Raw genomic sequence first — 27,860 nt, 5'->3', positions numbered from 1 at the left:
ATTTTTAATCTCGATAACACCCGAATATAAACATATTCTTAGTACTGTTGAAAGACTATCCATGTGACATGTCCAGTTTGCTTGTCCACCAGCTGCTTATAATTCAGATTACCAGCACCTGTTGCACCTTGTGAGCACACCTGAAACTACAACTCCCAGAGGCCTCCACGCCGCCCGCGTCTGCGCACAACCTGCGGAGGGGAAGCTCGGCCTCCCCAAGAGCGGTAAAAGAAAGTGTGGATTGGCGCCGGGCGCCCATCAGCTGGCAGGCGATACGCGTGGGTAGCGGGGCTTCACATGGTAATCAATGCGGAGCGCGGCTGTGCTGGCGGCGGCCTGCTTCTGCATCCTCGCCGTTACCGTACATTTCGGGCTCCGGCTCCGGCTCGGCTGCCGGCGCGGCCGCCTCGCGCCGCTCCCAGGTAATGGCGGTTTAACGGCCGAGCTTCCGCGCGGCGGCGGGGACGCGCTGTGACGTCACCGCGAGTGAGCGGGCGCGCGCCGCGATCATAGATTCAGTTGAGTTTATTGTCACGTGTACCGAGGTACAGTGAACAAGCTTTTAGCAACATAGAAAATGGGTGCAGGAGTAGGTCATTTAGCCCTTCGAGCCTGCACCGCCATTCAATATGATCATGGCTGATCATCCAACTCAGTATCCTGTACCTGTCTTCTCTCCATACCCCCTGATCCCTTTAGCCACAAGGGCCACATCTAACTCCCTCTTAAATATAGCCAATAAACTGGCCTCAACTACCTCCTGTGGCAGAGAATTCCAGAGATTCACCACTCTCTGTGTGAAAAAATGTTTTTCTCATCTCGATCCTAAAATACTTCCCCCTTATCCTTAAACTGTGACCCCTTGTTCTGGACTTCCCCAACATCGGGAACAATCTTCCTGCATCTAGCCTGTCCAACCACTTAAGAATTTTGTAAGTTTTTACAAGATCCCCCCTCAATCTTCTAAATTCTAGCGAGTCAATCCCGTCTTTCTTCATATGAAAGTCCTGCCATCCCAGGTGAACCTTCTCTGTACTCCCTCTATGGCAAGAATGTCTTTCTTCAGATTAGGAGCAAGAATGTCTTTCCTCAGATTAGGTGTGTTAGGTTCCTCAGATTTTGTGTGTTAGCCAGTCAGCAGAAAGACACTACATGACTACAATCAATCCATTTACAGTTTAGTCAAGTCAAGTCAAGTTTATTTGTCACATACACATACGAGATGTGCAGTGAAATGAAAGTGGCAATGCTCGCGGACTTTTGTGCAAAAATAGATACATTATAAGGGGATAACGTTTAGTGCAAGTTAAAGCCAGTCCTGTCAAGGATAGTCTGGGATTCACCAAAGCAGTAGTTCAGCACTGCTTTGTGGCTGCGGTTGGATGATTCAGTTGCCTGATAACAGCTGGGAAGAAACTCCCTGAATCTGGTGGTGTGCATTTTCACACTTCTGTACCTTTCGCCTGATGGGAGAGGGGAGAAGAAGGTGTGGTCAGGGTGCAACTTGTTCTTGATTATGCTGCTGGCCTTGCCGAGGCAGCATGATGTATAAATGGAGTCAATAGAAGGGAGGTTGGTTTGTGTGATGGCCTAGGCTGCGTCCACATTTGCTGCAATTTCGTACGGTCCTGGATGGAGCTGTTCCCAAACCAAGCTGTGATGCATTCCTGATAATAGATGCAAAATGCTGAAGTAGGACAGGAAGCATCTCTGGAGAGAAGGTATGGGTTGAGACTTGAGACCCTTCTTCAGACTGATCAAATGCTTTCTATGGTGCATCTGTGGAACTTAGTGAAAGTTGTAGGGACATGTTAAACTTCCAAAGCCTTCTAAGGAAGTCAAGGTGTTGGTATGCCTTCTTGGTCGTTGCTTCAATATGGGTGATCCAGGAGAAGTTGTTGGTGACATTGACTCAAAGGCATAAAATGCTAGAGGTATTCAGCGGGACAGGCAGCATCTCTGGATAGAAGGAATGGGTGATGGTCTTGGTGCTTAAATGGCTTTAGGTACAGGTTTATGATTGACCCTTGTACCAAAATACATGTGCTTCCATGGTCCTGTTGCTTCAATTACTTTAGGTTCAGGTTTATTATTGACACCTGTACCGAAGTACAGTGAACAGCTTTGTTTTTGCATCAGGTAGTTGGGCTATCCAAACAGCTCAGAGGGTGGCATGGTGACGCAGCAGTGGAGTTGCTGCCTTACAGCGCCGGAGACCCGGGTTCGATCCTGACTACTGGTGCTGTCTGTATGGAGTTTGTACATTCTCCCCGCAACCATGTGGGTTTTTATAAGTTCTTGGAGCAGAATTAGGCCATTCGGCCCATCACGTCTACTTCGCCATTCAATCATGGCTGATCTATCTCTCTTAACCCCATTCTCCTGCCTTCTTCCTATATCTCCTGACATCTGTACTAATGTGGGCAGCCACGGTGGCGCAGCGGTAGTGCTGCTGCCTTCCAAGGTAGCTGCAAGCGCTGGAGACCCTGGTTCGATCCCGACTACGGGTGCTTTCTCTCCGTGACCATGTGGGTTTTCTCTGAGATCTTTTGTTTCCTCCCACACTGCAAAGAAGTATAAGTAGGTAAGTTAATTGGCTTGGTATATGTGTAAATTGTCCCTTGTGTGTGTAGGATAGTGTTAATGTGCGGGGATTACTGGTCAGTGCAGACTCAGTGGGCCGAAGGACCTATTTCCACGCTGTATCTTGAAACTAAACTAGTTTAGAATCTTTTTATTTCTATCTATGCCTTAAAAATATCCATTGAATTGGCCTCTACAACCTTCGGGGGGACCACCTGGATTTTCCTAAGGGTGCTAGGGTTTCCTCCCGCACCTCAAAGACGTGCAGCTTTGTAGTTTAGTTGGCTTAAGTAAAATTGGAAATTGTCCCTAGTGTGCCCCTAGAGTTAGTGCACAGGGTGATCACTGGTTGGTGCGGACTCAGTGGGCCGAAGGAATAGTTACTCAAGCCGGGTGTTGAGCAGCCAGGTTATTGTCTCTGCATCAATGTCTGCCAGGCCCTGAGCTCCATTTGGTGGGTGGTCCACTGAGGATGCCATCGCCACTGCTCTTCACACTGCACTGACCCACCTCGAACACAAGGGGAGCTATGTGAGGATGCTTTTCATTGACTTTAGCTCCGCTTTCAATACTATCATCCCCAGCAGACTGGTCACCAAACTCATGGATTTAGGACTCTCCCAACCCATCTGCCTCTGGATCAAGGACTTTCTGTCTAACCGCCCCCAGACCGTCAGATTGGGCCATCACCTCTCCACCCCCATCACACTCAGCATTGGCTCCCCACAGGGCTGTGTGTTGAGCCCACTCCTCTACGCCCTCTACACCCACGATTGTGCCCCCGCCCACTCCACCAACACCATCGTCAAGTTTGCGGACGACACGACTGTGGTTGGACGCATCTCAGGAGGAGATGAGACAGCCTACAGGGAGGAAGTCCAAAGACTGGCAGCGTGGTGTTCAGACAACAACCTCATCCTAAACACCACAAAAACAAAGGAAATTATCATAGACTTTCGTAAGAACAGTGCAGCCCTCAAACCCCTATACATCAATGGGGACTGTGTGGAAAGGGTCTCAGACTTCAGATTCCTGGGCACACAAATTACGGAGGATCTCTCCTGGACTACAAACACCACCACAGCAGTCAAGAAGGCCCAGCAGCGACTCTACTTTCTGAGGATCCTCAGGAAAAACAACCTGGAGGAGAAGCTGCTGGTGTCCTTCTACCGCTGCTCCATCGAGAGTGTGCTGGCGTACTGTATAACCACATGGTATGCCAGCTGCTCTGCAGCGGACAGGAGAGCCCTTCAAAGGGTCATCAACACCGCACAAAAAATCACTGGCTGCCCACTGCCCTCCCTGAAGGACATCTTCAGCTCTCGCTGCCTTGGCAGGGCAGCCAACATCCTAAAGGACCCTTCCCACCCTGGACACAACCCGTTCCACCTGCTGCCCTCTGGCAGACGGTACAGGTCTTTCAAAACTCGCACAAACAGACTCAGAGACAGCTTCTACCCCATAGCCATACGTGAACTTAATAATGCAAAATAAGAAATAACACTCACATTCAACTGAATGGTTCTACCTCAGCTGCTATTGTAATTTATCTGTAATTTTTTTATTTTTTTATTATATGTATGTATTTTTACCTTATCTTATATATTTAAACTGCTCTTGTGAATCGCACCGTGGGATTGACTTTTAAATTTCGTTGTACCATGTGCAATGACAATAAAGAGATTCATTCATAAAGGAAGAGTGGGCACCCAGAGATGGCATGGTTGGCTGTCTGTTGTTCTGCTCCGCATTCAAAGGCTGGGCTCTGGCGGAGTCCCCATCTCCACATGCTGGCGTTGAAACTCCCAACTCCAGTACGAAGAATGTTGAGTTTCACCCATGCTCCTCTGGGGAGATCAGACCCTGGACATCTTTTATCTGGTGAAGAGACGTAGCTGTGTAATGGAGATGAGGTTGCCTTCCACTCCTGTGACCACTTGGTGGCTATCCAGTGTACTTTTGCCTCAGTTGGTTGGATGGAAGCTAGGAGTTGTTTTCCATTTGGAATAAAAGGGTGACGGGACATCAGTCGGGGTGGCCTCTGCTCTCTGCTGATAGCCTGATGGAGGAAGTGATCTGGGTCCATGGCACGACGAGATAGTGCCAGAGTTGTTGCTTGCCTTCGGATCCCTGCAGGCGGACTGCCTGCAAGTATAGGGAGCTGCTCGACTGGAATAGATTGAAGGCACCCAGTGATGGTTCGCAAGGTGCTGTTCAAGCTCGTGACTACCAGGCTGGTATGTCTGCTTCTACTCCATATGGGTGCTCAGGTACTCAGCTGGGGCATACACAAGAGCTAAGGCAGAAGTGCGAAGAGTTGATGGACTGGTTCCCCAACTTGTTCCTGCCAGGCATCGGATGAGGCCACTATGTGCCATGACCTTGTCGTGGAGACCAGCCAGGTGTTGACGAAATGTAAGCGACCTGTCCAGCTTTACACCAAGGTAAGTGGGTGTTTGTTGGAAGTCCAAGCACCTATTGTTAACAAAGACAGTTATCTCTCACTTAGCTTCCTTGTTGCTTAGATGAAATGCTGTTGACACTGTTTTGTCTTCGCTCAGCTTTAGACGCCACTGTCATAGGTATACTGCCAAAGTCCCCATGTCATGATTCGAGGAGCATTCGATTGTCTTCCACTCTTTATGGCTCATCAGGATGGCTAGATCGTCGGCATACCCATATTTTCCAGCGATGGTCTCTGGCAGGTCATGGATGTACACGTTGAAAAGCAACGGAGTCAAGATGGATCAAGTACAATAAGAAGAAGAAGGGGAAGATACAGAAAGCAGAATATAATTCTCAGCTTTGTAGTATATTAGTTCCAGAGACAAAATGCAATTTCCTCAATGGGAGAGAGGTGAATCAGATAGTACCCTAGGATTTCAACCACTGTTGTTAGGATGCTGCATTTTCACTGGTAGGACTAGGGCTCCAATGTCATGTGCCACGCACCAGCTCTCGGACATCTCTCCATACCTATCACTTGTACATAACACCAAGGATGAACATCAGGCCACCATTTCCTCATCACCTCTGGCGATCTCCCCTTCACGGCTTCCAAGCTTATAGTTTCCCCAAACTGTAGTGCCTGTTTCTATCTCCTTTCCAAAATCCACAAATAGGACTACCCTGACAGATCCATTGCTTCTGCCTGCTCCTACAGGGTGGACAACAGACCCGTATGATCTTGTGATTGGGATATTATCAGCTCGTCACCATCATGACCTACGGAGTGCCCTACGGAAGACCTGGCTGGGGCATGTTCCACAACTCAACCAGCGGTGAGTGCATTTCCCCAAACACAGTGTTTCTCTTCAATGCTTTTGGCTTATGAAGAGTTTTTACAACTAAAATCACCTTAGAAGAGTAGCTGTTAGGGAGAGGGAGAGAGTTCCAGGATTTTGACTGAGTGATAGTGATGGTCTGTCCATACCAATATTTCATCCTTTTAAATCCATGCTCCCAGTTGTTGAATCATCAGGGACTTTTTCAGCCTGAAGAAGGGTCTTGACTCATAAAGTCACCTGTCCACGTTTGCTGGAGATGCTGCCTGACCTGCAGTTATTCTAGCACTTTGAGTCTGTTTTTGTAAACCAGCATCTGCAGTCACTTGTATAAGCTAAACGATGTAAAACGTCCCTGGAATCATTGCAGGACGTTTCCGCACCTCCTCAAGAACATTTGCATCCTTCCTAACTAAAGGGGTATATAATTGGACGAATTACTCCAGCTGCGGTTTATCCAGTGTTAAAGATTTGACATCATTCCTGTGCTTTTGTGCTCTGTCTATATTTGTGAATCGCAGGATCCCATTGGCTTGACTATCTTCTTTGTCAGCAAGTCTCATTATCAATGATTCATATAGATGCAATACAGAACAGTTTCTGTTCCTGAACACCCTCTAGAACAGTGTGTCAACTACCTTGTCCATCCTTATTTTTTTTTGTCAAAATGCATCACTGCACACTTCTCCATTTTAAATTGCTGTCAGTTTAATCTGCCAACATATTTACACCATAACTTCCTCCTTATTGTTTACCATGTCCACGTATAGGTTTCCATAATGCTGATTGGATATAAGGCGACTGATGAATTAAGGAGTGCTATTCATATTACATGGGCAGAATTATAACGCAATTTTGATTGGGAACTGGAAAACCATTTAAAAGTTACTATGGAAATTGACAATAGAAAAAAATGTTGTCTTAGGAAAAACACATTCTAGAAGCACAAACTGCTTCTATATAACTTCAGTGATCAGACACTGTCATCTCTTAACATAGTTTCACAGCAGAGGCCGTTGAAATTGACAAACAAACGCGTCTGTCAACGCTTGTGCCATGATATGCTATTAAACAATGCAATATACATCCTTTAGTATTTTTTTGCTGGCAGTAACAAACAAAACATTGTTATCAGAAAGACCATTATTTTAAAAAATATTAGAAATAGCACACAGTACCGCACAGAAACCGACCCTTTGGCCCATAATGTCTATATTAAACATGATGCCAAGACTATCTCATATCTACCTGCGCATATCCATATCACTCCATTCCCTGCATATATGTGCCTATCCAAAAGCCTCTTAAATGCCATTATCAAATCTACCTCAACCACCATTCCTGGCAGCACGTCCCAGGCACTCACCATCCTGTTTTTAAAAAAAAAATTATCAGACACCTCTCCTTTAAACTTTGCCCCTCGCACCTTAAGGCTATACCCTCGAGTATTTGATTTTTCTATTTTAGGAAAAATATTCTGAGTGGTCACCCTAACTCTGCCTGTCCTAATTTTATATATTTCTGCCAGGTCTATCTGTAACCTCCAGTATTCTAGTGTTCTTTTTATTAATATACTTTCTTCCAACAATGCTTTTGTTCTATTTTGCTATTTTTTTCTATTTTATCATTCCCCACATCAGCTGCTCAGTGTCTCCTGAGTGAATTGCTCTAATAGAGACAAGACAAGGTCCTTGAAGTCATGGATGGGTTTGATAGGGTGGATATAGAATGATTTTCTCACTCATGAGAGATGTCAAGAGGCCATGGTCACTGATGAATTAACTGAATTCTGAAAATTGCTCTGCCTCCATTATTCATACAGAATACAGGTGGTGTTTGTCTAAGATTGATCTAAATTCAGTTTCATTTGATGCTCCTTGAGTAATGATGCAGTAATGTGTGCACAAAAACATCTACGGTGATTAAAACACAAATATTGGAAACATTCAGCAGGTCAGGAGGCTTCTGTAGAGAGAGAAGTTAAAAGTGTCAGGTTGATGATCAACGAAAGATCCTGTGGCATTAATAGCTAAAGGCATGGTGCTCTAGCCAATGCCTACCCCTCATTGCTAAATCTTATAATGTAACCAGAGCTTTTGTAGTTGTTTGTTGGACTCTGCTCAAAATATCTGCCCTGATCTTGTACACCGGAAATACGTGAATAGTTGTACTGCACTTTGGTTTGTCCAGTGTTTGTGAAGTGTATGCGGTTAATTTTACCTACGCCTATTCTTTTTTAGTTTAGTCTGAACGTGTTCAATTGGGGAAAATCTTATAAGCCGGATAGAGCAGCATAGCACAGTTTGGAACCTGTAGCTGCAGCTATTTCTCCCTCTGTCAGCACTTTTTGCTAATAATTCAGGCAGCAGTTACCATAATATGGTGGAATTCTGCTTTAGGATGGAGAGTGGTTAATTCAGAGACTAGGGTCCTGAACATAAAGAAAGGAGACTTTGAAGGTATGAGATGGGAATTGGCTAGGATAGACTGGCAAATTATACTTAAAGGGTGGAGATGCAATGGCATGGCGATGCCATGGTGCAATGGTAGAGATGCAATGGCAAAGATTTAAAGACCGCATGGATGAACTCCAAAAATTGTTCATCCGTGTCTGGCAAAAAAATAAAACGGAGAAGGCGGCTCAAGTGTGCCTAACGAAGGAAATCAAGGATAGTGTTAAATTCAAGGAAGAAGCATATAAATTGGCCAGAGGAAGCAGCAAACCAGAGGACTGGGAGAAATTTAGAACTCAACAGAGGAGAACAAAGAGGTTAATTAAGAGGGGGAGGAAGAGCATGAAAGAAAGCTTGCGGGGAATATATAAAAGCTTCTTTAGATATGTAAAAAGGAAAAGATTAGTGAAGGCAAATGTAGGTCCCTTACAATCAGAGACAGGTGAATTTATAACGGGAAACAAGGAAATGGCAGAACAGTTAAATTAGTACTTTGGTCTGTTTTCACTATGGAAGACAACCAATCTCCCAGAAATACTAGGGAATCGAGCATCTAGTGGGAGGGAGGAACTGAAGGGAATCCAAATTAGTCAGGAAAAGATGTTAGGTAAACTGCTAGGACTGAAAGCAGATAAATAACCAGGGCCTGGTGGTCTGCATCCCAGACTACTCCAGGAGGTGGCCCTAGAAATCGTGGATGCATTGGTGATCATTTTCCAATGTCTCTCGACTCTGGATCAGTTCCAGATGTTATAGCAGTGCATTTGGAAAGCAGTGACAGGATCGATCAAAGTCAGCATGGATTTATGAAGGGAAAATCATGCTTGACTAATCTTCTGGAATTTTTTGAGGATGTAACATGTAGAATGGATAAGGGAGAGCCAGTGGTTGTGGTGTATGACAAGGTCCCACACAAGAGATTAGTGTGCAAAATTAGAGCACATGGTATTGGAGCTGGTGTATTGACACGGATAGAGAACTGGTTGGCAGAGAGGAAGCAAAGAGCAGGAATTAATGGGTCCTTTTCAGAATGGCAGGCAGTGACTAGTGGGGTGCCGCAAGGCTCGGTGCTGAGACCCCAGTTATTTACAATATAAACGATTTAGACGAGGGAACTTAATGTGACATCTCCAAGTTTGCAGATGACACAAAGTTGGGTGGCAGTGTGAGCTGCGAGGAGGATGCTATGAGGCTGCAGGGTGACTTGGATAGGTTGGGTGAGTGGGCAGATGCATGGCAGATGCAGTATCATGTGGATAAATGTGAGGTTATCCACTTTGGTGGCAAGAACAGGAAGGCAGATTATTATCTGAATGGTGTCAGATTAAGAAAAGGGGAGGTGCAACGAGATCTGGGTGCCCTTGTACATCAGTCACTGAAAGTAAACATGCAGGTACAGCAGGCAGTGAAGAAAGTTAATGGAATGTTGGCCTTCATTGGGTGAGGATTTGAGTTTAGGAGTAAGGAGGTCGTACTGCAGTTGTACAGGGCCTGATGAGACCGCACCTGGTGTATTGTGTGCAATTTTGGTCTCCTAATTTGAGGAAGGATGTTATTGCTATTGGGGGAGTAGAGCCTAGGTTCACCAGGTTAATTCCCAGGGTGGCAGGACTGACATATTATGAAAAATGGGTTGATTGGGCTTGTATTCACTGGAATTTAGAAGGATGAGAGGGTATCTTATAGAAACATATAAAATTCTTAAAGGATTGGACAGGCTAGATGCAGGAAAAATGTTCCCGATGTTGGGGGGCCAGAACCAGGGGTCACAGTTTAAGAATAGGGGGTAGGCCATATAGGACTGAGATGAGGAAAAACCTTTTTACCCAGAGAGTTGTGAATCTGTGGAATTCTCTGCCAAAGAAGGCAGTGGAGGCCAATTCACTGGATATTTTCTAGAGAGAGTTAGATTTAGTTCTTAAGGCTAAGGGAATCAAGGGATATGGCGAAAAAGCAGGAACAGGTTACTTATTTTAGATGATCAGCCATGATCATATTGAATGGCGGTGCTGGCTTGAAGGGCCGAATTGCCTACTGCATCTATTTTTCTATGTTTCTATCACATTGGTGATTATAATCTTCCCTTTTGATTGTACTGTCTCCATTCTGCATTGCTATTTTAGAGTGTTGGATGTCTAACACAGCATTGGGCAGGACAGTGGTGTAGCTGGTAGAGCCACATCCTTGCAGCACCAGTTCAATCCTAATTTGGTGTCTGTGTGGAGTTTGCAAGTTCTCCCTGTGGCCATGTAGGTTTTCTCCGGGTTCTCTGATTTCCTCTCTCATCCCAAAGACATTATAGTTCTTATTTTATTGTATTATTGATTATTATATGTATGTAATCTGTGTGTCATTTTGTTTACCCTGTTGCAACAAGTATGAATTTCATTGTTTCCTTGCCGAAACATATATGACAATTAAACATTCTTGATTCTTGATTGTGGGGAAAGTAAAAAAAAGATTGGGATTATCATCAGAAAGGTTTAAATGGTCAATGTGGACTTGGTGGGCCAAATGACCTGTTTCCATGCTCTATTTCTTTACGCTGTCAAAACGCTTTGAAGGAGAAGAGTTAATTTTAAATTTATTGATCAAAACCTTGTAAACAAGTGTGTCCACTAATAATCACACCTACCAACATGCTGAGCAGTGAAGACATCTTGTTATTTAAATAATGTCTTTTTCCTGTGATGACAATGTCACACAGCATGGGTCCAGCATGAGTTTGTCCTTCAAATAAACAAACATTTAACAAATAATAAACAAACAAATTCTGGAGTATGGTGTACAATTTTGGTCGCCTAATTATAGGAAGGATGTCAACAAAATAGAGAGTACAGAGGAGATTTACTAGAATGTTGCCTGGGTTTCAGCAACTAAGTTACAGAGAAAGGTTGAACAAGTTAGGTCTTTATTCTTTGGAGCGCAGAAGGTTAAGGGGGGACTTGATAGAGGTCTTTAAAATGATGAGAGGTATAGACAGAGTTGACGTGGATAAGCTTTTCCCATTGAGAGTAGGGAAGATTCAAACAAGAGGACATGACTTATGAATTAAGGGACAGAAGTTTAGGGGTGACATGAGTGGTAGCTGGTGAGAATGAGCTCCCAGTGGAAGTGGTGGAGGCAGGTTCGATTTTATCATTTAAAAATAAATTGGATAGGTATATGGACGGGAAAGGAATGGAGGGTTATGGTCTGAGTGCAGGTAGATGGGACTAGGGAAAAGACTAAGTGTTCGGCACGGACTTGAAGGGCCGAGATGGCCTGTTTTCCGTGCTGTAATTGTTATATGGTTTAGGGCTTCCTCTGCAGATTAGTCTGTTTGACAGATTGACCTCTGATACTGGGGCTCACAGCACATTGGGGTAGGTAGTTCAGTCAACCTTCTGATCAATTTTAGGTTCACCACAAGTTATTCATTCTTGCTGCTAATATCAAACTACAAGTCCTGATGAAGTTCAAGTCCTTGTCTCTTTTTTTCTGTCTCCGGCAGAGTACTTGCAAAGTTTATAATCGGTTCTTACGGCTGTGACATCCCTGACGAGGATCGAGAGGACCCCTATTCCTGTCAGCTGCTGAACTTTACTGACCCAGGTAAGGCACTCTGGATACTATTGACATCTATGTGCTCAGTCTGTTGACCAGTGAAAGATGTGCTCATGTTTGTGACTTATGAAAGCAATATAGGGGAATGTGGGAGGCGAGGAAAGAACAAGAAGCTAAGAACAGAGAAGGCATTCTGAAGAGATTATGGAAGAGGATGGAGGTGGAACAAGCTGCACCAACTTCCATCATTTCTGCAGATCTTCCCTCCATTGTCTCCAACCCTGCGTAGGCTGCTTCTACCTCGGATCCACACACAGTGTTGTCCTGAAGGCGTCACACAAAATGCTGGAGTAACTCAGCGGGTCAGGCAGCATCTCTGGAGAAAATGGATTAATGACATCACTTGGGCTCGCACCTGTCTCTGTCCATAGATTGGCCTATCGGGAGTCCTCCTTGCCTGAGGTCATCTGTTGCCGACCTTAATTTGTCCTGTTCTCTTTTGCTTCCAGTTTTTATTCCTCCCACTCTCCCTTTTACAATCAGTCAGAAGAAGGGTCCCGAACCGAACAATCACCTATTCATTTTCTCCAGAGATACGCCCTGACCTGCCATACTCCAACTTTTTGTGTCTATCTTTGGTATCAACCTGCAGTTCCTTTTTGTTACGTTGTTCTGAAGGCTTATATCTCCAACCTATGGGAACCCTTTCATTTGTGCCTCTTTGCCGGTTCTGTGCGGTTTGCTGCGTTTTGTTTTGAGTGAAAGGCGCAGGTCAGAGGCTGCACCTTCACCGGGCACTTTGCATTGACAAATGCAGAAGTAGCTACTGGCCACTCGACTACACCAGTAAATCAGACAGATGGGCTATGGTCATGCCTCCAACTGCCTGAACCAGTTTCCTCACCATCACCAAATCAACCCTTATTATCAGCAAATGCCAGGTTTTACAAAATAGCACACGCAATAGACTTAATCTCGAGGCTGAAGTATGATTTATGGATATAAATTTGATTCCGTGCATCCATAATCAATATGCCGGTCACAGATCAATTGTATACTTGTACGAGAAGGCTGAGGGTGCAAGTTTCACTCTAGAGACTCGAGTATGATATCTGAGCTGACACCCTTCAATGGCAGAGTTATGCACTATGGTGTTGTCTTTCAGATGAGACATTAAACTGAGAGCCTTTCTGCCCATTAAAGCAGATGAAAATAGAAGAGGTTCTCTCCCATATTTTGGTTAATATTCATCCTTCAATCAACATTAACAAAACTGGCCATTGGTTTTGTTACTATGTGTCCCATCAGTTAAAAAAGTTATATAATTTCACCTGAAAGGAATATCTTCATCGGCTCTGTAGCCCTGCACTATTTTTGAACATCTGGAGGTTGTGGAACCCACTCTAGGAAAGTAATTTTCTTTTTATTTCTACAGTCATAGGACAGGAAATTGAAGCGGTCACCCTATCTGGAAGTCCTGACTTGATGTTGCTTGGCAGCAAAGTTTCAAAGATTGATTTCCGAGTTCTCCATCCTATTGTCATTACGAGGTTGGGTGTGTTCCACGATGAGAGGGAAGCAGCTTTTAACCAGAACCTCACAGTCCGACTCTACCAGACCACGCTGGAGGCAAGTTGCACATAAGCTGGCTGTGTCCTGTTTAACTCCGGGTTGTGTTTCTTACTCTATATCCTGTCCAGCAAGATTCTGCTTGGGTAGCCTGCAACCCAACAGCATGAACATCGAATTCTGCAATTTCAGGTCAAACCCCTCTTTCTCATTTAACATCGGTAGTGGGGAAACTGCTAGAGTCAGTTATTAAAGATGGGATAGCAGCACATTTGGAAACTGGTGAAATCATTGGACAAAGTCAGCATGGATTTATGAAAGGTAAATCATGTCTGACGAATCTTATAGAATTTTTCGAGGATGTAACTAGTAGAGTGGATAAGGGAGAACCAGTGGATGTGTTATATCTGGACTTTCAGAAGGCTTTCGACAAGGTCCCACATAAGAGACTAGTATACAAACTTAAAGCACACGGTATTGGGGGTTCAGTATTGATGTGGATAGAGAACTGGCTGGCAGACAGGAAGCAAAGAGTAGGAGTAAACGGGTCCTTTTCACAATGGCAGGCAGTGACTAGTGGGGTACCACAAGGCTCAGTGCTGGGACCCCAGCTATTTACGATATATATTAATGATTTGGATGAGGGAGTTGAATGCAACATCTCCAAGTTTACGGATGACATGCAGCTGGGGGGCAGTGTAAGCTGTGTGGAGCATGCCAGGAGGCTGCAAGGTGACTTTGATAGGCTGGGTGAGTGGGCAAATGCATGGCAGATGCAGTATAATGTGGATAAATGTGAGGTTATCCACTTGGTGGCAAAAACAGGAAAGTAGACTATTATCTGACCGATTAGGAAAAGGGGAGATGCAACGAGACCTGGGTGTCATGGGACACCAGTCATTGAAAGTAGGCAGGTACACAAAAATGTTGGAGAAACTCAGCGGGTGCAGCAGCATCTATGGAGCGAAGGAAATAGGCAACGTTTCGGGCCGAAACCCTTCTTCAGACTGATTCTTACAACAGCTTGTACTCGCTAGAATTTAGAAGATTGAGGGGGGATCTTATAGAAACTTACAAAATTCTTAAGGGGTTGGACAGGCTAGATGCAGGACGATTGTTCAGTCCAGAACAAGGGGTCACAGTTTAAGTATAAAGGGGAAATCTTTTAGGATTGAGATGAGAAAAACATTTTTTACACAGAGAATGGTGAATCTCTGGAATTCTCTGCCACAGAATGTAGTTGAGGCCAGTTCATTGGCTATATTTAAGAGGGACTTAGATGTGGCCCTTGTGGCTAAAGGGATCAGGTGGTATGGAGAGAAGGCAGGTACGGGATACTAAGTTGGATGATCAGCCATGATCATATTGAATGGCGGTGCAGGCTCGAAGGGCCGAATGGCCTATTCCTGCACCTATTTTCTATATTCTATATATCTCTTCCATAATTCTGCTGCCTCTATCCGATACCATACCAGAATCCAACCACCAATGTTATGCGGGATATAGTGATTTCCTCAGGCAATGAATGGCCCGCGTAATATTTTCATCCTTCGTTAAAATATTGCCTTAGTTGCAATGCTCGTGACCCGTGTACATTCAGCTACTTGATCCTAATCTCAGCAATCCACACCCCGCATCCTCCTTATTTTGACTTAGAGTTTCATCAAGCCTCTCCTCATATCTCCCATATGATTGAGATCGGAAGATCTCAATACTTTCCATGTTCACGTGAAAGGGGAATTTGTACTATGGAAAGTCTCAAACGTTTATTGGTTTATTCATTCACATGTTCTGGTGACATAGCTGCCATATGTTGGTTCTCATGATGAATAAGAGGCGTTCCTCTTGGACCAGTAGAGTCCTTGTGGCAACCAGCTGATGAGTAGCATAGTCCTTGTAAATTGGATAGTGAGTGTTGTGGAAAGTGAGCTGAATGAGGCAGCACTGTAACGATGTCAAGAATTCATGAGTAACCATTTCACCATGCGTATGTTTTCCAGGAGGTGATTGTTAGTGCTCGCTTCAGTCCACTCAGCTCTGGGCTCCAAGTCAACCAGATGTGGTATAAACCTGTGGAGAGGTTCCTCTTGCCAAAGGTAGGGGCAAAGGCTATGGCCTGTTTTTATTTCCTCTTTCCTTTATATAAAGCCTGTGCTAAACAAGTGTTGGAAAGCTCAGTTTGTAGCTCCGCAATGTTTGATCTCTCCGTTTTTCAGGTTGGGTGATGTAACGCTCTGTTCTCTGGCTAATGGGCAACGGGATGTGAGTAGCCTTGGATTCTCGTGGAATCCCTGCTCTTTTCCCTCAGGAAAACATGTGGCTACCGAACCCAGGCTCAGTCTTTCGACTATTTTGATTATGGGCCCAGGCATCATATGATGGTAGTCGCCTTCAAGTCCTCATTTTCTCCAGCTTCCTTCCCATCTCAACTTCCATTTCCTGCCTGACCAACCAACCAACCAGCTCCATGTTAATTTTTTTTCCCCCATGCATGTGGTTCAGTCTCTCCATTCCACCCGTAACACCAACACTTTCCTGGCCAGACTCTCCAAAGACTAGTCAAGCAAGTTAATCTAGTTTAGAGATATAGAGTGGAAACAGACCCTTTGTCCTACTGTGTGTGCGCTGACTAACAATCACCCATCACTAGTTCTATCCAACACACTTGGGACAATTTACAGAATCCAATTAACCTACAAACGCACATGTCTTTGGAATGTAGGAGGAAACTGGAGCACCCGGAGAAAACCCACGCGGTCACAAGGCAAACATACAAACTGTACAGACCGCACCCTTAGTCAGGATCAAACCCGGGTGTCTGGCGCTATAAGGCAGCAACTCCACCGCAGCGCCACTGTGCTTCCCTAGTCAAATCAAGTTCATTGCCTTATGCACTAGTATGCTGAGATATAGGTACAATGAAAATCTTGCTTGCACATAGACAACATCCACAAAATTAATTACACAAATTATACATAAATGACACATAAATTCTATAAGACAGTGAAAAGAAAAAGACTGTGCAATAAAATACAATTAGGAATCAAGTTCATTGTAATGCAAGATGTAGTAGAAACATAGAAAATAGGTGCAGGAGGAGGCCATTAGGCCCTTCGAGCCAGCACCGCCATTCATTGTGATCATGGCTGATCATCCCCTATCAATAACCCGTGCCTGCCTTCTCCCCATATCCCTTGACTCCACTAGCCCCTAGAGCTCTATCTAACTCTCTCTTAAATCCATCCAGTGACTTGGCCTCCACTGCCCTTTGTGGCAGGGAATTCCATAAATTCATAACTCTCTGGTGAAAAAGTTTTTTCTCACCTCAGTCTTAAATGACCTCCCCTTTATTAGAAACATAGAAATTAGGTGCAGGAGTAGGCCATTCGGCCCTTCGAGCCTGCACCGCCATTCAATATGATCATGGCTGATCATCCAACTCAGTATCCCTTACCTGCCTTCTCTCCGTACCCCCTGATCCCCTTAGCCACAAGGGCCACATCTAACTCCCTCTTAAATATAACCAATGAACTGGCCTCAACTACCCTCTGTGGCAGAGAATTCCAGAGATTCACCACTCTCTGTGTGAAAAAAGTTCTTCTCATCTCGCTTTTAAAGGATTTCACCCTTATCCTTAAGCTGTGACCCCTTGTCCTGGACTTCCCCAACATCGAGAACAATATTCTAAGACTGTGGCCCCTGGTTCTGGACTCACCCAACATTGAGAACATTTTTCCTGCACCTAGCTTGTCCAGTCCTTTTATAATTTTATATGTTTCTATAAGATGCCCCCTCATCCTTCTAAACTCCAGTGAATACAAGCCTAGTCTTTTCAATCTTTCCTCATATGACAGACCCACCATCCCAGGGATCAATCTCGTGAACCTACGCTGCACTGCCTCAATCACAAAGATGTCCTTCCTCAAATTAGGAGACCAAAACTGTACACAATACTCCACATGTGGCTGGGTCGCTTGTAGCTGTTCAAATGACAGCAGATCTAGTGTTTGCAATTTGTTGTGGTTAAATTGTGAACGTGTGGGACCAGTCCACACTGTGCAGCAGGGATGGCTCACACACTTTACACCCTCTCCTCCTTCTGCCAGGGCTTTGAAGGCACAATTGCTTGGGAGACCCAGGACTCAGACTATCTCATCACCATGAACCTCTCTGATGTTCTGCTTAACAATGGAGGAGGTGTCCTCAGGTTCTTTGCAGTAAGTTGATCCTCGTATTATGGTATTCACACAGGAATATATCCCCAAATGGGCAAGAGGCAATCAGCCTCTGAATAGATTGATGTCAGCCATGGCAGAAAAAAGCTTTACAGTGTCTTTCAGGCCAACACCAGGGAGTGTTTACAGTAGCCCCACTGCCTTGTCGGAGTGAACACTCCAGTTAAATGTGCTGAAATTAGTGATTTCAATGTAACTGGAGTTTGATATTAGTGGGATAGTTGTCTGGGGTGTGTGTGGTAGGCCTGTGTGGGTGTGTGCATGCATGTGTGCTCTTGCTTGTGTGTGTGCGTGTGTGTGTGCGTGCACCCGTGTGTTTGTGTGTGTTCCACTTAAGTGGGTGGATAGGTTTGTGGGCATGCTGTCTGCATGTGTGGGTATGCGGTCTGTTGCATGCAGATGTGATCCACATGTAAGCAGACAAGTGGTCGGTGTGTGTGGGCGTGGTGCCCATCTGGCCAGGTGGTGGATGTGTTATGGATAGTTCCGTCTGCCTCCCACAATGTTGAATTGTATTTGTGTTTGAACCCCAGGCCCAGCTGCAGGCTGAGCAGGAAGTGATCCAGGATGGGTTTGGCCAGGACGTGGCAGCAGTGGCGGGAGGCTTCACCTACACCATCCACGGTGAGTCACTCGGAGACCAGCACCACTCCATCCAACACATTGCTATGTAAACCTCTCCACCCCTGAACATGACAGCAGTGCTTCCAAAATAGTGATGCAGCTGGGAAGGAAGGTCCAGGCCCCAAGGACTTGGCTTCATAAATGGGAGCTTAGCGTTCACCTTCTCTTCCGAAGGAAAGGCCGTTATCGCGGGCAAGCAGAATATGACATCCTTTTAAAGGAGAGGTTATCCTTGGAATGCCCTTATCACACTGCAGTCATGACTACGTGAATGCATGACATGGGTGTAAAACATTTTAGTCGTGAGGGTTGACAGCGAGAGCACAGGGGGATCTGCCGGGTCTATATCTACACTTGAATATCAACCAACTTCATTCCGCTTGTCTTGCCCCACTTCCCTATTCAACACTTAACACTTCCTGTTAAGGTTCTTTTTGAACCTTCCTCCATTCCCCTGCAAGGAAGTGCACAGCAATCCCGATCATGCGTTGTGTTTCCTTGTCTGGTGCCTTTTACACTCCTGTGTCCCATCCACCACTGAGACCTTCCTCTTGAAAATCTAAACAACTTTCTCTAGTGTCCTCTTTGACTTCGGTAGGGTATAGAAGAATGAGAGGAGATTTAATTGAAATTTGCTAAATTCTTACAGCCTGGAGGAAGGGAGGAGGTCTCTGCTGGATAGAGAGTCCAGAACTGGGTGTCACAATTTCAGTAAGGATGCAGGTTGTAAATGTATGTCCTTGCTCCCTGGGATAGTTCTAATAAGTCTGTTTTGCATTGTCTCTGACGACTTCATGTCCTTCCTCAAATGTGATGCTCAGTATTGGACATGCTGGTCCAACTGAATTAGTCATCTTTGTGCCCATGCTTGGTTTAAGATAATGTATCTTTTTAATCATTTCAAGAGAGTTTAATTGTCAAATGTACTGGCTATGGGACAATGAAATTCTTACTTGAAGCAGCATTGCAAGCACGTAAACACAATAAACATAGATACCATATAATTAAAAATAAATAATGAATTAATTAACTGCAATACTAGTGCAAAGAACCCAAAGTCTTCAGTGCAACCAAAGGCAGTTCACAGAAGTTCATAGTTTAGTACAACGTGGAAACAGGCCCTTTGACCCACTAAATCTGCGCAGACCAGCAATTTCTGCACACTGGGGACAATTTACAATTGTACCAAGCCAATTAACCTACAGACCTGTACGTCTTTGAAGTGTGGGAGGAAACTGGAAATCCCGGGAAAACCCACGCAGGTCACGGGGAGACCGTACAACCTCCATACAGACAGCATCCGTAGCCAGGATCGTACCCAGGTCTCTGGCGCTGTGAGGCAGCAATTCCACCATTGTGCCACCATGCCACCCTTGTTGAGGTTAGTGCTGTGTAGTGTACAAGATACTGATAGTTGTTGGGAAGAAACGTATCTTGAACCTGGTGGTCATAGTTTTCAGACTCCTTTACCTTCTTCCTGATGATAGGAGTGATGTGGGTCTTTGATGGTGTCGTTACAATCACTCGTCATACAACAAAGCCCACTACCCACCAATCTGGGCAACCTCTGCTGTACCCAACCAATGGCTTCCCACCTCCAGCACTTCCTTCCAGCACAACTTATTTGAGACTTGCCAGAGAGTGTGACAAACAGGAATCTCTCCAAGCACAAACTCTGCAAGACATTCTGCTCTTCTTTTTCAGATGGTGCCGCACTGCTGGAAAGCCTTGCCACAAGGCCCAAGCGCTTTGAATGCCACAAAAACAAACTCAGGGAAGAGAATGCTGCCTTACAGGAAGAAAGCCAAACCTATCAGGATATTGTCTTTGTGGATGTGATAGACACCTACAGAAATGTGCCACATAAGCTACTGCACTTTTATCAATGGTAAGAGATACTCATCAATATATTCATGTGTTGTGTCAACTGTGGCTTGGTGGGTATCCAGGTCCAATCTGATTTAGAAGTTTCTGGACCCCAGGGTCAACAGACAAGAGTGTTTAATTGCCATTGCTGTTTCCAATTTGGCTACAATGTCTCCCACAATATGACTTCATGAAACCGTACAATCCAGTGAAGTGCTTTAAGATAACTTGAGGGAGATTCTGGAGTTAGAGATGAGAAGTATTTTTAAATATACAATGATCTTAAGTTTGGAGGTTGAGCATTGAGCATTTCCCAATCTAACTAGCAGCTGGAGACATTTTAGTGATGAACTGAATTCAAACTATGCCTTTTTTTGGTTACAAACAGGTCTGTGGAATCGACGAACTTCCGGTTGCTTCTAAAAACTGACGACGACTGTTATGTGGATATCGAGGCTGTGCTGGAGAGAGCAGGAGACCGGCTGGAAGCAACGAACGTGTGGTGGGGAAAGTTAGTGTCAGTGTAATCATAAATTCTTTGCAAAATCCGTTAATCCTAAGTAGTTCAAAAGGAGAGATTTGCGGGTCTCTTTAGCAAAGAGTAGGTTAGTGGCTCCTATGGTGTGCGTGATTCTGATGATTTGGTGACTTGCTTTGCTGTTAATGTGGAACTGGCTATCAATGATGTGCTGCAGTTTACATTTGTTTAACATGGTTCATTATTCCTTTTATTGGGTAACGTCTGTTGACCAAAGCCCAGGGGTGCAATTAATGTGCCTCTGCCCTCACCATGCCTCACACTAATTTATCTGTCTTACAACTTACACACTAATTTATCTGTCACCTTAACACTGCATTCATTTCATGTTCTTTGGTTCCATTTTTAACTCATCATGCTTTTCTAGATCAGTTTAGCTTCCGTTTATTTTATTGTCACATGTAGTGAAAAGCTTTTGCTGCGTTTTAACTAATTAGTGGAAACAGTACATGATTACATTCAAGCCATTCACAGTGTACTGATACATCATAAGAGAATAACGGTTAGTGCAAGATAAAGCCAGTAAAGTCCGATCAAAGATAGTCTGAGGGTCACCAATGAGGTAGATAGTAGTTCAGGATTGCTGTCTAGTTGCGATAGAATGGTTCAGTTGCCTGATAACAGCTGGGAAGAAACTGTCCCTGAATCTGGAGGTGTGCGTTTTCACACTTCTATACATTTTGCCCAATGGGTGAAAAGTGGCAGTGGCCAAGGTGTGACGTTGATTATGCTGCTGGCCTTGTTGAGGCAGCGTGAGGTATAAATGGAGTCAATGGAGGTTGGTTTGTGTGATGCTCTGGGCTATGTCTGCAATTCACTGAAATTTCTTGCTGTCTTGGATGGAGTGGTTCCCAATCCAAGGTGTGATGCATCCTGATAAAATGCTACTGCACACTAGAAGTTGGTGAGAGTTGGGGACATGCCAAACTTCCTAAGCCTTCTAAGGAAGTAGAATTGTTGGTGTGCTTTGTTGGTCGTTGCTTCAATATGGGTGGTCCAGGAGAATTTTAACTTGGCATCATGTTTGACAGACATTGTTGGCTGAAGAGCCTGTTCCTGTACTGTTCTACATTCTTAAAGCAAGAAAGCTGCCTAGAAACTTTATAAAATAACAACTCCACAGTACATGTACAGCAGACCACATAACTCTGTAAAGGCTTTTGAGAAGGTGCAGAAAACATATTGTTGTCTTGATGCCAGGAAGGAAGGAGTGGCTTCAAGTGAGAGGTTAGGTTGTTGTTAGAGCAAGGGTAGTTGAGATGTGATCACAATGCTCAAAACTGTGATTGGTTTAATAAATAAAAGGAAAACTGATTCAAGAACCAGAATTATTGGTAGCTAGCAGGCACACATTTAATTTGGTCGGCCAAAGACATAAGGAAACTTTTTCTTTTAAACAGCATTGTGATCTGAAATACTCTCCTGAATGAACCATGGAAACCTATAATAGTAATACTTGGAGTGTAATTGTATGTCTACTTGTAAGTTAAAATTGCTGAGCTGCAAGGTCAAGAAGGGGGGGTGAGCAGAATTTTCTACCTCATCTCTCCAATCTTAGCATTCAGCAAACAGATGTTTGTGATCTTTTGCTCAAATTGCAAAATATTAATTTAACGATTTGTAGCATAGATAAAAAGAGTTCATTGATCTGTGGTGCTTGCAGTCAGTAGGGCATGGCAAAGTGGGTTTTGTTGCAGGGTGAGCAAAAGGTACATTGTGTTGTCGAGCAGAGGGCAGGAGTGAAAAGATGATAGAAAGGATGGTGCAGGGCCGGGGCTGCTGATCATGGGCAAAATCTGAAAAATAAACGTGTGTACAGCAGGTGTTAAAGATCATGGAATGACCAATGAATAAGAGGTACAAGGAGCTGCAGATGCTGGAATCTTGAGTAAAGCACAAAGTGCTGGAGTAACACAGCGGGTCAGGCAGCATCTGCGGAAGGAATAGGCGACATTACGGGTATGGACAATTCTTCAGATTCAGAGGCAGAGAGGCTCCTCAATTTGTATATTGAATATGAAAGCTGTAATGGGCCTTGTAGAAAGATGAGATGTGATTGCTGAAACTTGTGTTTCAGCAATCTTCCTGTTTAATTAGTTTTATTTTTTCCTCTCCAAATGGATGTTATTTAACCAGCTCAGATTTTTAACAGTGTAAAATATTTTACAAATATCCAACGTCTTGCAGCGCACTGATTGTCCTGAATGGTTTCCCAGTTTCAGGCAGAATTGGGCAGTGGACGGCAGTGGGAAATGGATGGAGCTGGAATATCCGAGCCTGGTGTATCCTGACTTTGCGTGTGGCTCTGGTTACGTTGCCTCTCACAACCTGATCCAGTGGCTGGCAGATAATGCAAGGGCACTCAAAGTCTACCAGGTACTGAACACTGCGGTGCTGCTGTGAATGCACTTAATTTAAGAATTGGCAGAATTAAAACATAGAAACATAGAAATTAGGTGCAGGAGTAGGCCATTCGGCCCTTCGAGCCTGCACCGCCATTCAATATGATTATGGCTGATCATCCAACTCAGGATCCTGTACCTGCCTTCTCTCCATACCCCCTGATCCCTTTAGCCACAAGGGCCACATCTAACTCCCTCTTAAATATAGCCAATGGACTGGCCTCGACTACATTCTTTGGCAGAGAGTTCCAGAGATTCACCACTCTCTGTGTGAAAAAAGTTTTTCTCATCTCGGTCCTAAAGGATTTCCCCCTTATCCTTAAACTGTGACCCCTTGTCCTGGACTTCCCCAACATCGGGAACAATCTTCCTGCATCTAGCCTGTCCAACCCCTTAAGAATTTTGTACGTTTCTATAAGATCCCCCCTCAATCTTCTAAATTCTAGCGAGTACAAGCCAAGTCTATCCAGTCTTTCTTCATATGAAAGTCCTGACATCCCATGAATCATTCTGGTGAACCTTCTCTGTACTCCCTCTATGGCAAGAATGTATTTTCTCATATTAGGAGACCAAAACTGTACGCAATACTCCAGGTGTGGTCTCACCAAGACCCTGTACAACTGCAGTAGAACCTCCCTGCTCCTATACTCAAATCCATTTGCTATGAATGCTAACAAACCATTGGCTTTCTTCACTGCCTGCTGCACCTGCATGCCTACTTTCAATGACTGGTGTACCATGACACCCATGTCTCGTTGCATCTCCCCTTTTCCTAATCGGCCACCATTCAGATAATAGTCTACTTTCCTGTTTTTGCCACCAAAGTGGATAACCTCACATTTATCCACATTATACTGCATCTGCCAGGCATTTGCCCACTCACTCAGCCTATCCAAGTCACCTTGCAGCCTCCTAGCATCCTCCTCACAGCTAACGCTGCCCCCCATCTTCGTTTTATCCGCAAACTTGGAGATGTTGCATTCAATTCCCTTGTCCAAATCATTAATGTATATTGTGAATAGCTGGGATCTCAGCACTGAGCCTTGCGGTACCCCACTAGTCACTGCCTGCCATTGTGAAAAGGACCCGTTTACTCCTACTCTTTGCTTCCTGTCTGCCAGCCAGTTCTCTATCCACATCAATACTGAACCCCCAATACCGTGTGCTTTAAGTTTGTATACTAATCTCTTATGTGGGACCTTGTCGAAAGCCTTCTGAAAGTCCAGATATAACACATCCACTGGTTCTCCCTTATCCACTCTACTAGTTACATCCTCAAAAAATTCTATAAGATTCGTCAGACATGATTTACCTTTCATAAATCCATGCTGACTTTGCCCAACGATTTCACCACTTTCTAAATGTGCTACTATCCCATCTTTAATAACTGACTCTAGCAGTTTCCCCACTACCGATGTTTGACTACCTGGTCTGTAATTCCCTGTTTTTTTCTCTCCCTCCCTTTTTAAAAAGTGGGGTTACATTAGCTACCCTCCAATCCTCAGGAACTACTCCAGAATCTAGAGTTTTGAAAAATTATCACTAATGCATCCACTATTTCTGCGGCTGCTTCCTTAAGTACTCTGTGATGCAGCCTATCTGGCCCTGGGGATTTATCGGCCTTTAATCCATTCAATTTACCTATAACACCACTTCCCGGCTAACCTGGATTTCACTCAGTTCCTCCATCTCATTTGACCCCCGGTCCCCTGCTATTTCCGGCAGATTTTTTATGTCTTCCTTAGTGAAGACGGAACCAAAGTAGTTATTCAATTGTTTAAGAAGGAACTGCAGATGCTGGAGAATCGAAGGTACACAAAAAAGCTGGAGAAACTCAGCGGGTGCAGCAGCATCTATGGAGCGAAGGAAATACGCAACGTTTCAGGCCGAAACCCTTCTTCAGATTGGTCTGCCATGTCTTTGTTCCCCATGATCAATTCACCTGTTTCTGACTGCAAGGGACCTACATTTGTTTTAACTAATCTTTTTCTCTTCACATATCTATAAAAACTTTTGCAGTCAGTTTTTAGGTTCCCTGCCAGTTTTCTTTCATAATCTATTTTCCCTTTCCTAATTAAGCCCTTTGTCCTCCTCTGCTGGACTCTGAATTTCTCCCAGTCCGGTAGGCTGCTTTTTCTGGCTAATTTGTATGCTTCATCTTTTGTTTTGATACTATCCCTGATTTCCCTTGCCATCCACGGATGCACTACCTTCCCTGATTTATTCTTTTGCCAAACTGGGATGAACAATTGTTGTAGTTCATCCATGCAGTCTTTAAATGCCTTCCATTGCATATCCACCGTCAACCCTTTAAGAATCAATTGCCAGTCTATCTTGGCCAATTCACATCTCATACCCTCAACAGATTGTCACTGGAAACTTGACCTCGTTTTCAATTGAAGATAGACACAAATTGCTGGAATAACTCAGCGGGACAGGCAGCATCTCTGGATAGAAGGAATGGGTGATGTTTTGGGTCGAGGCCTTCGAAAAGGGAAACGAGATATAGACCGGGATATAGAGATATAGAACAATTGAATGAAAGATATGCAAAAAAGTACAAAAAGGTACTCTGACAATGGATGAGGCTTAGGACAGAAAGGTCAGTATGGGTATGGGAATGGGAATGAAAGTGTACTCACCCAGCAAACAGCTAACAATGGCCCATTTCCTTTATCACCGTTATTTTTTGCATATCTTTCATTCATTCGTTCTATATCTCTCTAAGTCACCGTCTATGTCTCTCGTTTCCCTTACCTGACTCTTGTCTGAAGAACGGTCTTGACCAAAATGTCACCCATTCCTTCTCTCCAGAGATGCTGCCTGTCTCGCTGAGTTACTCCAGCATTTATGTCTATCTTCGGTTTAAACCAGCATCCGCAGTTATTTCCACCTCATTTTCAATTTCTTGTCGCATAAAGTGAAACCAGGAGATCCAACTCAAAATGAAGCTTGGGTTTTTCATAGGTCAGGAGAAGTATTTTCGGGCAGATGTCTCTGAGAAGTGTAGAACTTTGCTGTCCACTCTGCTCACTGATGAGGTGGTGATGGTGGATCTTTGCTGAACTATTGCAATTGATATTGTAAAGTGGTTTCTCATTGTGTTGGGTCAAGCGATTGATGGGATTATATGTGACTTGAAAAGTAATCACCATTTGTCCTCATCTGCTGGGACTGGCTGGATAGATGGCTTTATTTTTTGTTTCAAATGACAATCTTCAAATTAACCTTCTGATACTGTTTACAAACAATAGTTCAATCTGAGCAGGCTGTGGTTGTGAAGTAACATGCTGTCTGTATTGTGGTCGCAGGGTGAAGATGTCAGCATGGGCATCTGGATGGCTGCTGTTGGACCCCAACGACATCAGGTAGATCAACTATACACACTTCTAGTGTTGACTGAACGCTTAAAATCTGTGCAAGGGGCTGGTTTTTGCAGTGCCTTTGGCTTTGCACTTTAGGAGTGAATCGAAAGTACAGAAACAGTTAGGCCATTTGAATACTGTGATGACCCATACGAATTGCCTTTTCACCCTGTCTTGTTTCCCTACTATTAGTCTACCTTTCTCTTTATCACGTCCTACCTAATTTCTCTAAACCGTATGAAATTATTTGAGACCATCTTAAATGTTGTAGTAGGTTTAGAATCATACATCATGTAAACGGGCCCTTTAGTCCTTGTCCATGCCAACCATCAAGTATCCAGTTACATTAATCTCATTTCATTCTCTTCACATTCCCATTAGCTCCCCCTAGACTGTGTGCCTTTACTGTAGGTGAGTGGTAATTTTACAGTGGCCAACTAATCTATCAATCCGCATGTGTTTAGACGTTGGAGGAAACTGGACGACCCAGGGGAAAACCCAGGAGGTTGCTAGAAGAATATGCAAACTGCACAGCTTTGGAGGTCAGGGCTCAACACTGGTGCTGTGAAACAGCAACTCTACCAGCTGCAGCACTTCGCTGTCCTTGTTTCAAAACCTCTAGCATTGAAAGCGTGACTTTTGTTTCTTGCAACTCACTTTTGGGGTACTCTTCACTTTGAATGCATTTATCAGTGTCGATCAAGGAAGTGTACACATCACTTTTCTCTTCCTGCTTTTGCCTGAAGGACCCCCTGTGGCTGTGTGAGAAGAAGTGTCTGTCAGGTGCACTCTCGTCTCCCCAGTACTCTGCAGAAGAGCTGATGGACCTGTGGAACAATAAGGAACAGTGTGGAAACCCCTGTCACTGTCAAAAGTGAAGACCACTAGTGGGTTCTGAACGAGACAGGATAAACATCGAAGACTTTGAATGCTGTTGGTCCAGAATGCAAATTCTTCTCTTTGCTGCAGTTTGCTCACTCTGACCGATCTATTATCAAAGAATGATGCATCAGAGTTGTGAACTAGGTAGGTGTGGGTAGGAAAGGATTGGAGGCGTGTGCTGCCAGCTCCATTTGGTCCCATGGCCTTTACTGAGCACCTGCTACCAATCTTCAGAATGGTTGGGAGCTGATGGTATTCTATGTGCCACATGCTACACACATTGTTCTGGGTAACAGTGGAAGATGGTCTTGATCATTAAGCCAACAATAGAAACTTTCCTATTTTTGTATTTCCGAAAAAATAAAGTACTCTAAATCCTTTTTTTCAGGATCTTTTGTCTGCTGTAATTTAACAGAGTTTAAAAATAGGGGACTAGAAGATGACAGCTGGAAATTAATGGTAAGAGGATTTGAGTGGAAAACATCTTAAAAGGACAGGGATTGAATAGGAGAT

At 44.2% G+C, this 27,860-nt stretch overlaps 1 protein-coding gene across 7 annotated transcripts; it reads left to right on the top strand.

Moving 5' to 3' along the window:
- Positions 1–193: 193 nt before the first annotated feature.
- On the top strand, positions 194–27,727 carry b3galnt2 (beta-1,3-N-acetylgalactosaminyltransferase 2). Of its 7 annotated transcripts, XM_055635164.1 has the most exons (13): positions 302–422; positions 5,238–5,440; positions 5,747–5,864; positions 11,814–11,914; positions 13,302–13,495; positions 15,436–15,531; positions 17,542–17,652; positions 18,204–18,294; positions 19,999–20,182; positions 20,549–20,677; positions 22,915–23,074; positions 26,412–26,468; positions 26,930–27,179. In XM_055635164.1, exons 2-13 carry the CDS (start codon positions 5,416–5,418, stop codon positions 27,143–27,145), a joined length of 1,482 nt encoding a protein of 493 aa, XP_055491139.1. In that variant the 5' UTR covers positions 302–422; positions 5,238–5,415; the 3' UTR covers positions 27,146–27,179. The 7 variants fall into 7 exon arrangements, with proteins under 7 accessions (XP_055491138.1, XP_055491137.1, XP_055491136.1 ...); XM_055635163.1 differs by lacking the exons at positions 5,238–5,440; positions 26,930–27,179 and adding an exon at positions 27,212–27,727 and having other exon boundaries at positions 194–422; positions 20,549–20,671; XM_055635162.1 differs by lacking the exons at positions 5,238–5,440; positions 26,930–27,179 and adding an exon at positions 27,212–27,727 and having other exon boundaries at positions 194–422.
- The last annotated feature ends 133 nt before the right edge of the window (positions 27,728–27,860 follow it).

This window comes from Leucoraja erinacea, chromosome 5 (assembly GCF_028641065.1).
Source record: "Leucoraja erinacea ecotype New England chromosome 5, Leri_hhj_1, whole genome shotgun sequence".
NCBI lineage: Eukaryota > Metazoa > Chordata > Chondrichthyes > Rajiformes > Rajidae > Leucoraja > Leucoraja erinaceus.
The sequence above is the reverse complement of the archived record's forward strand: the minus strand, read 5'-3'. Positions and strand labels throughout refer to the sequence as shown.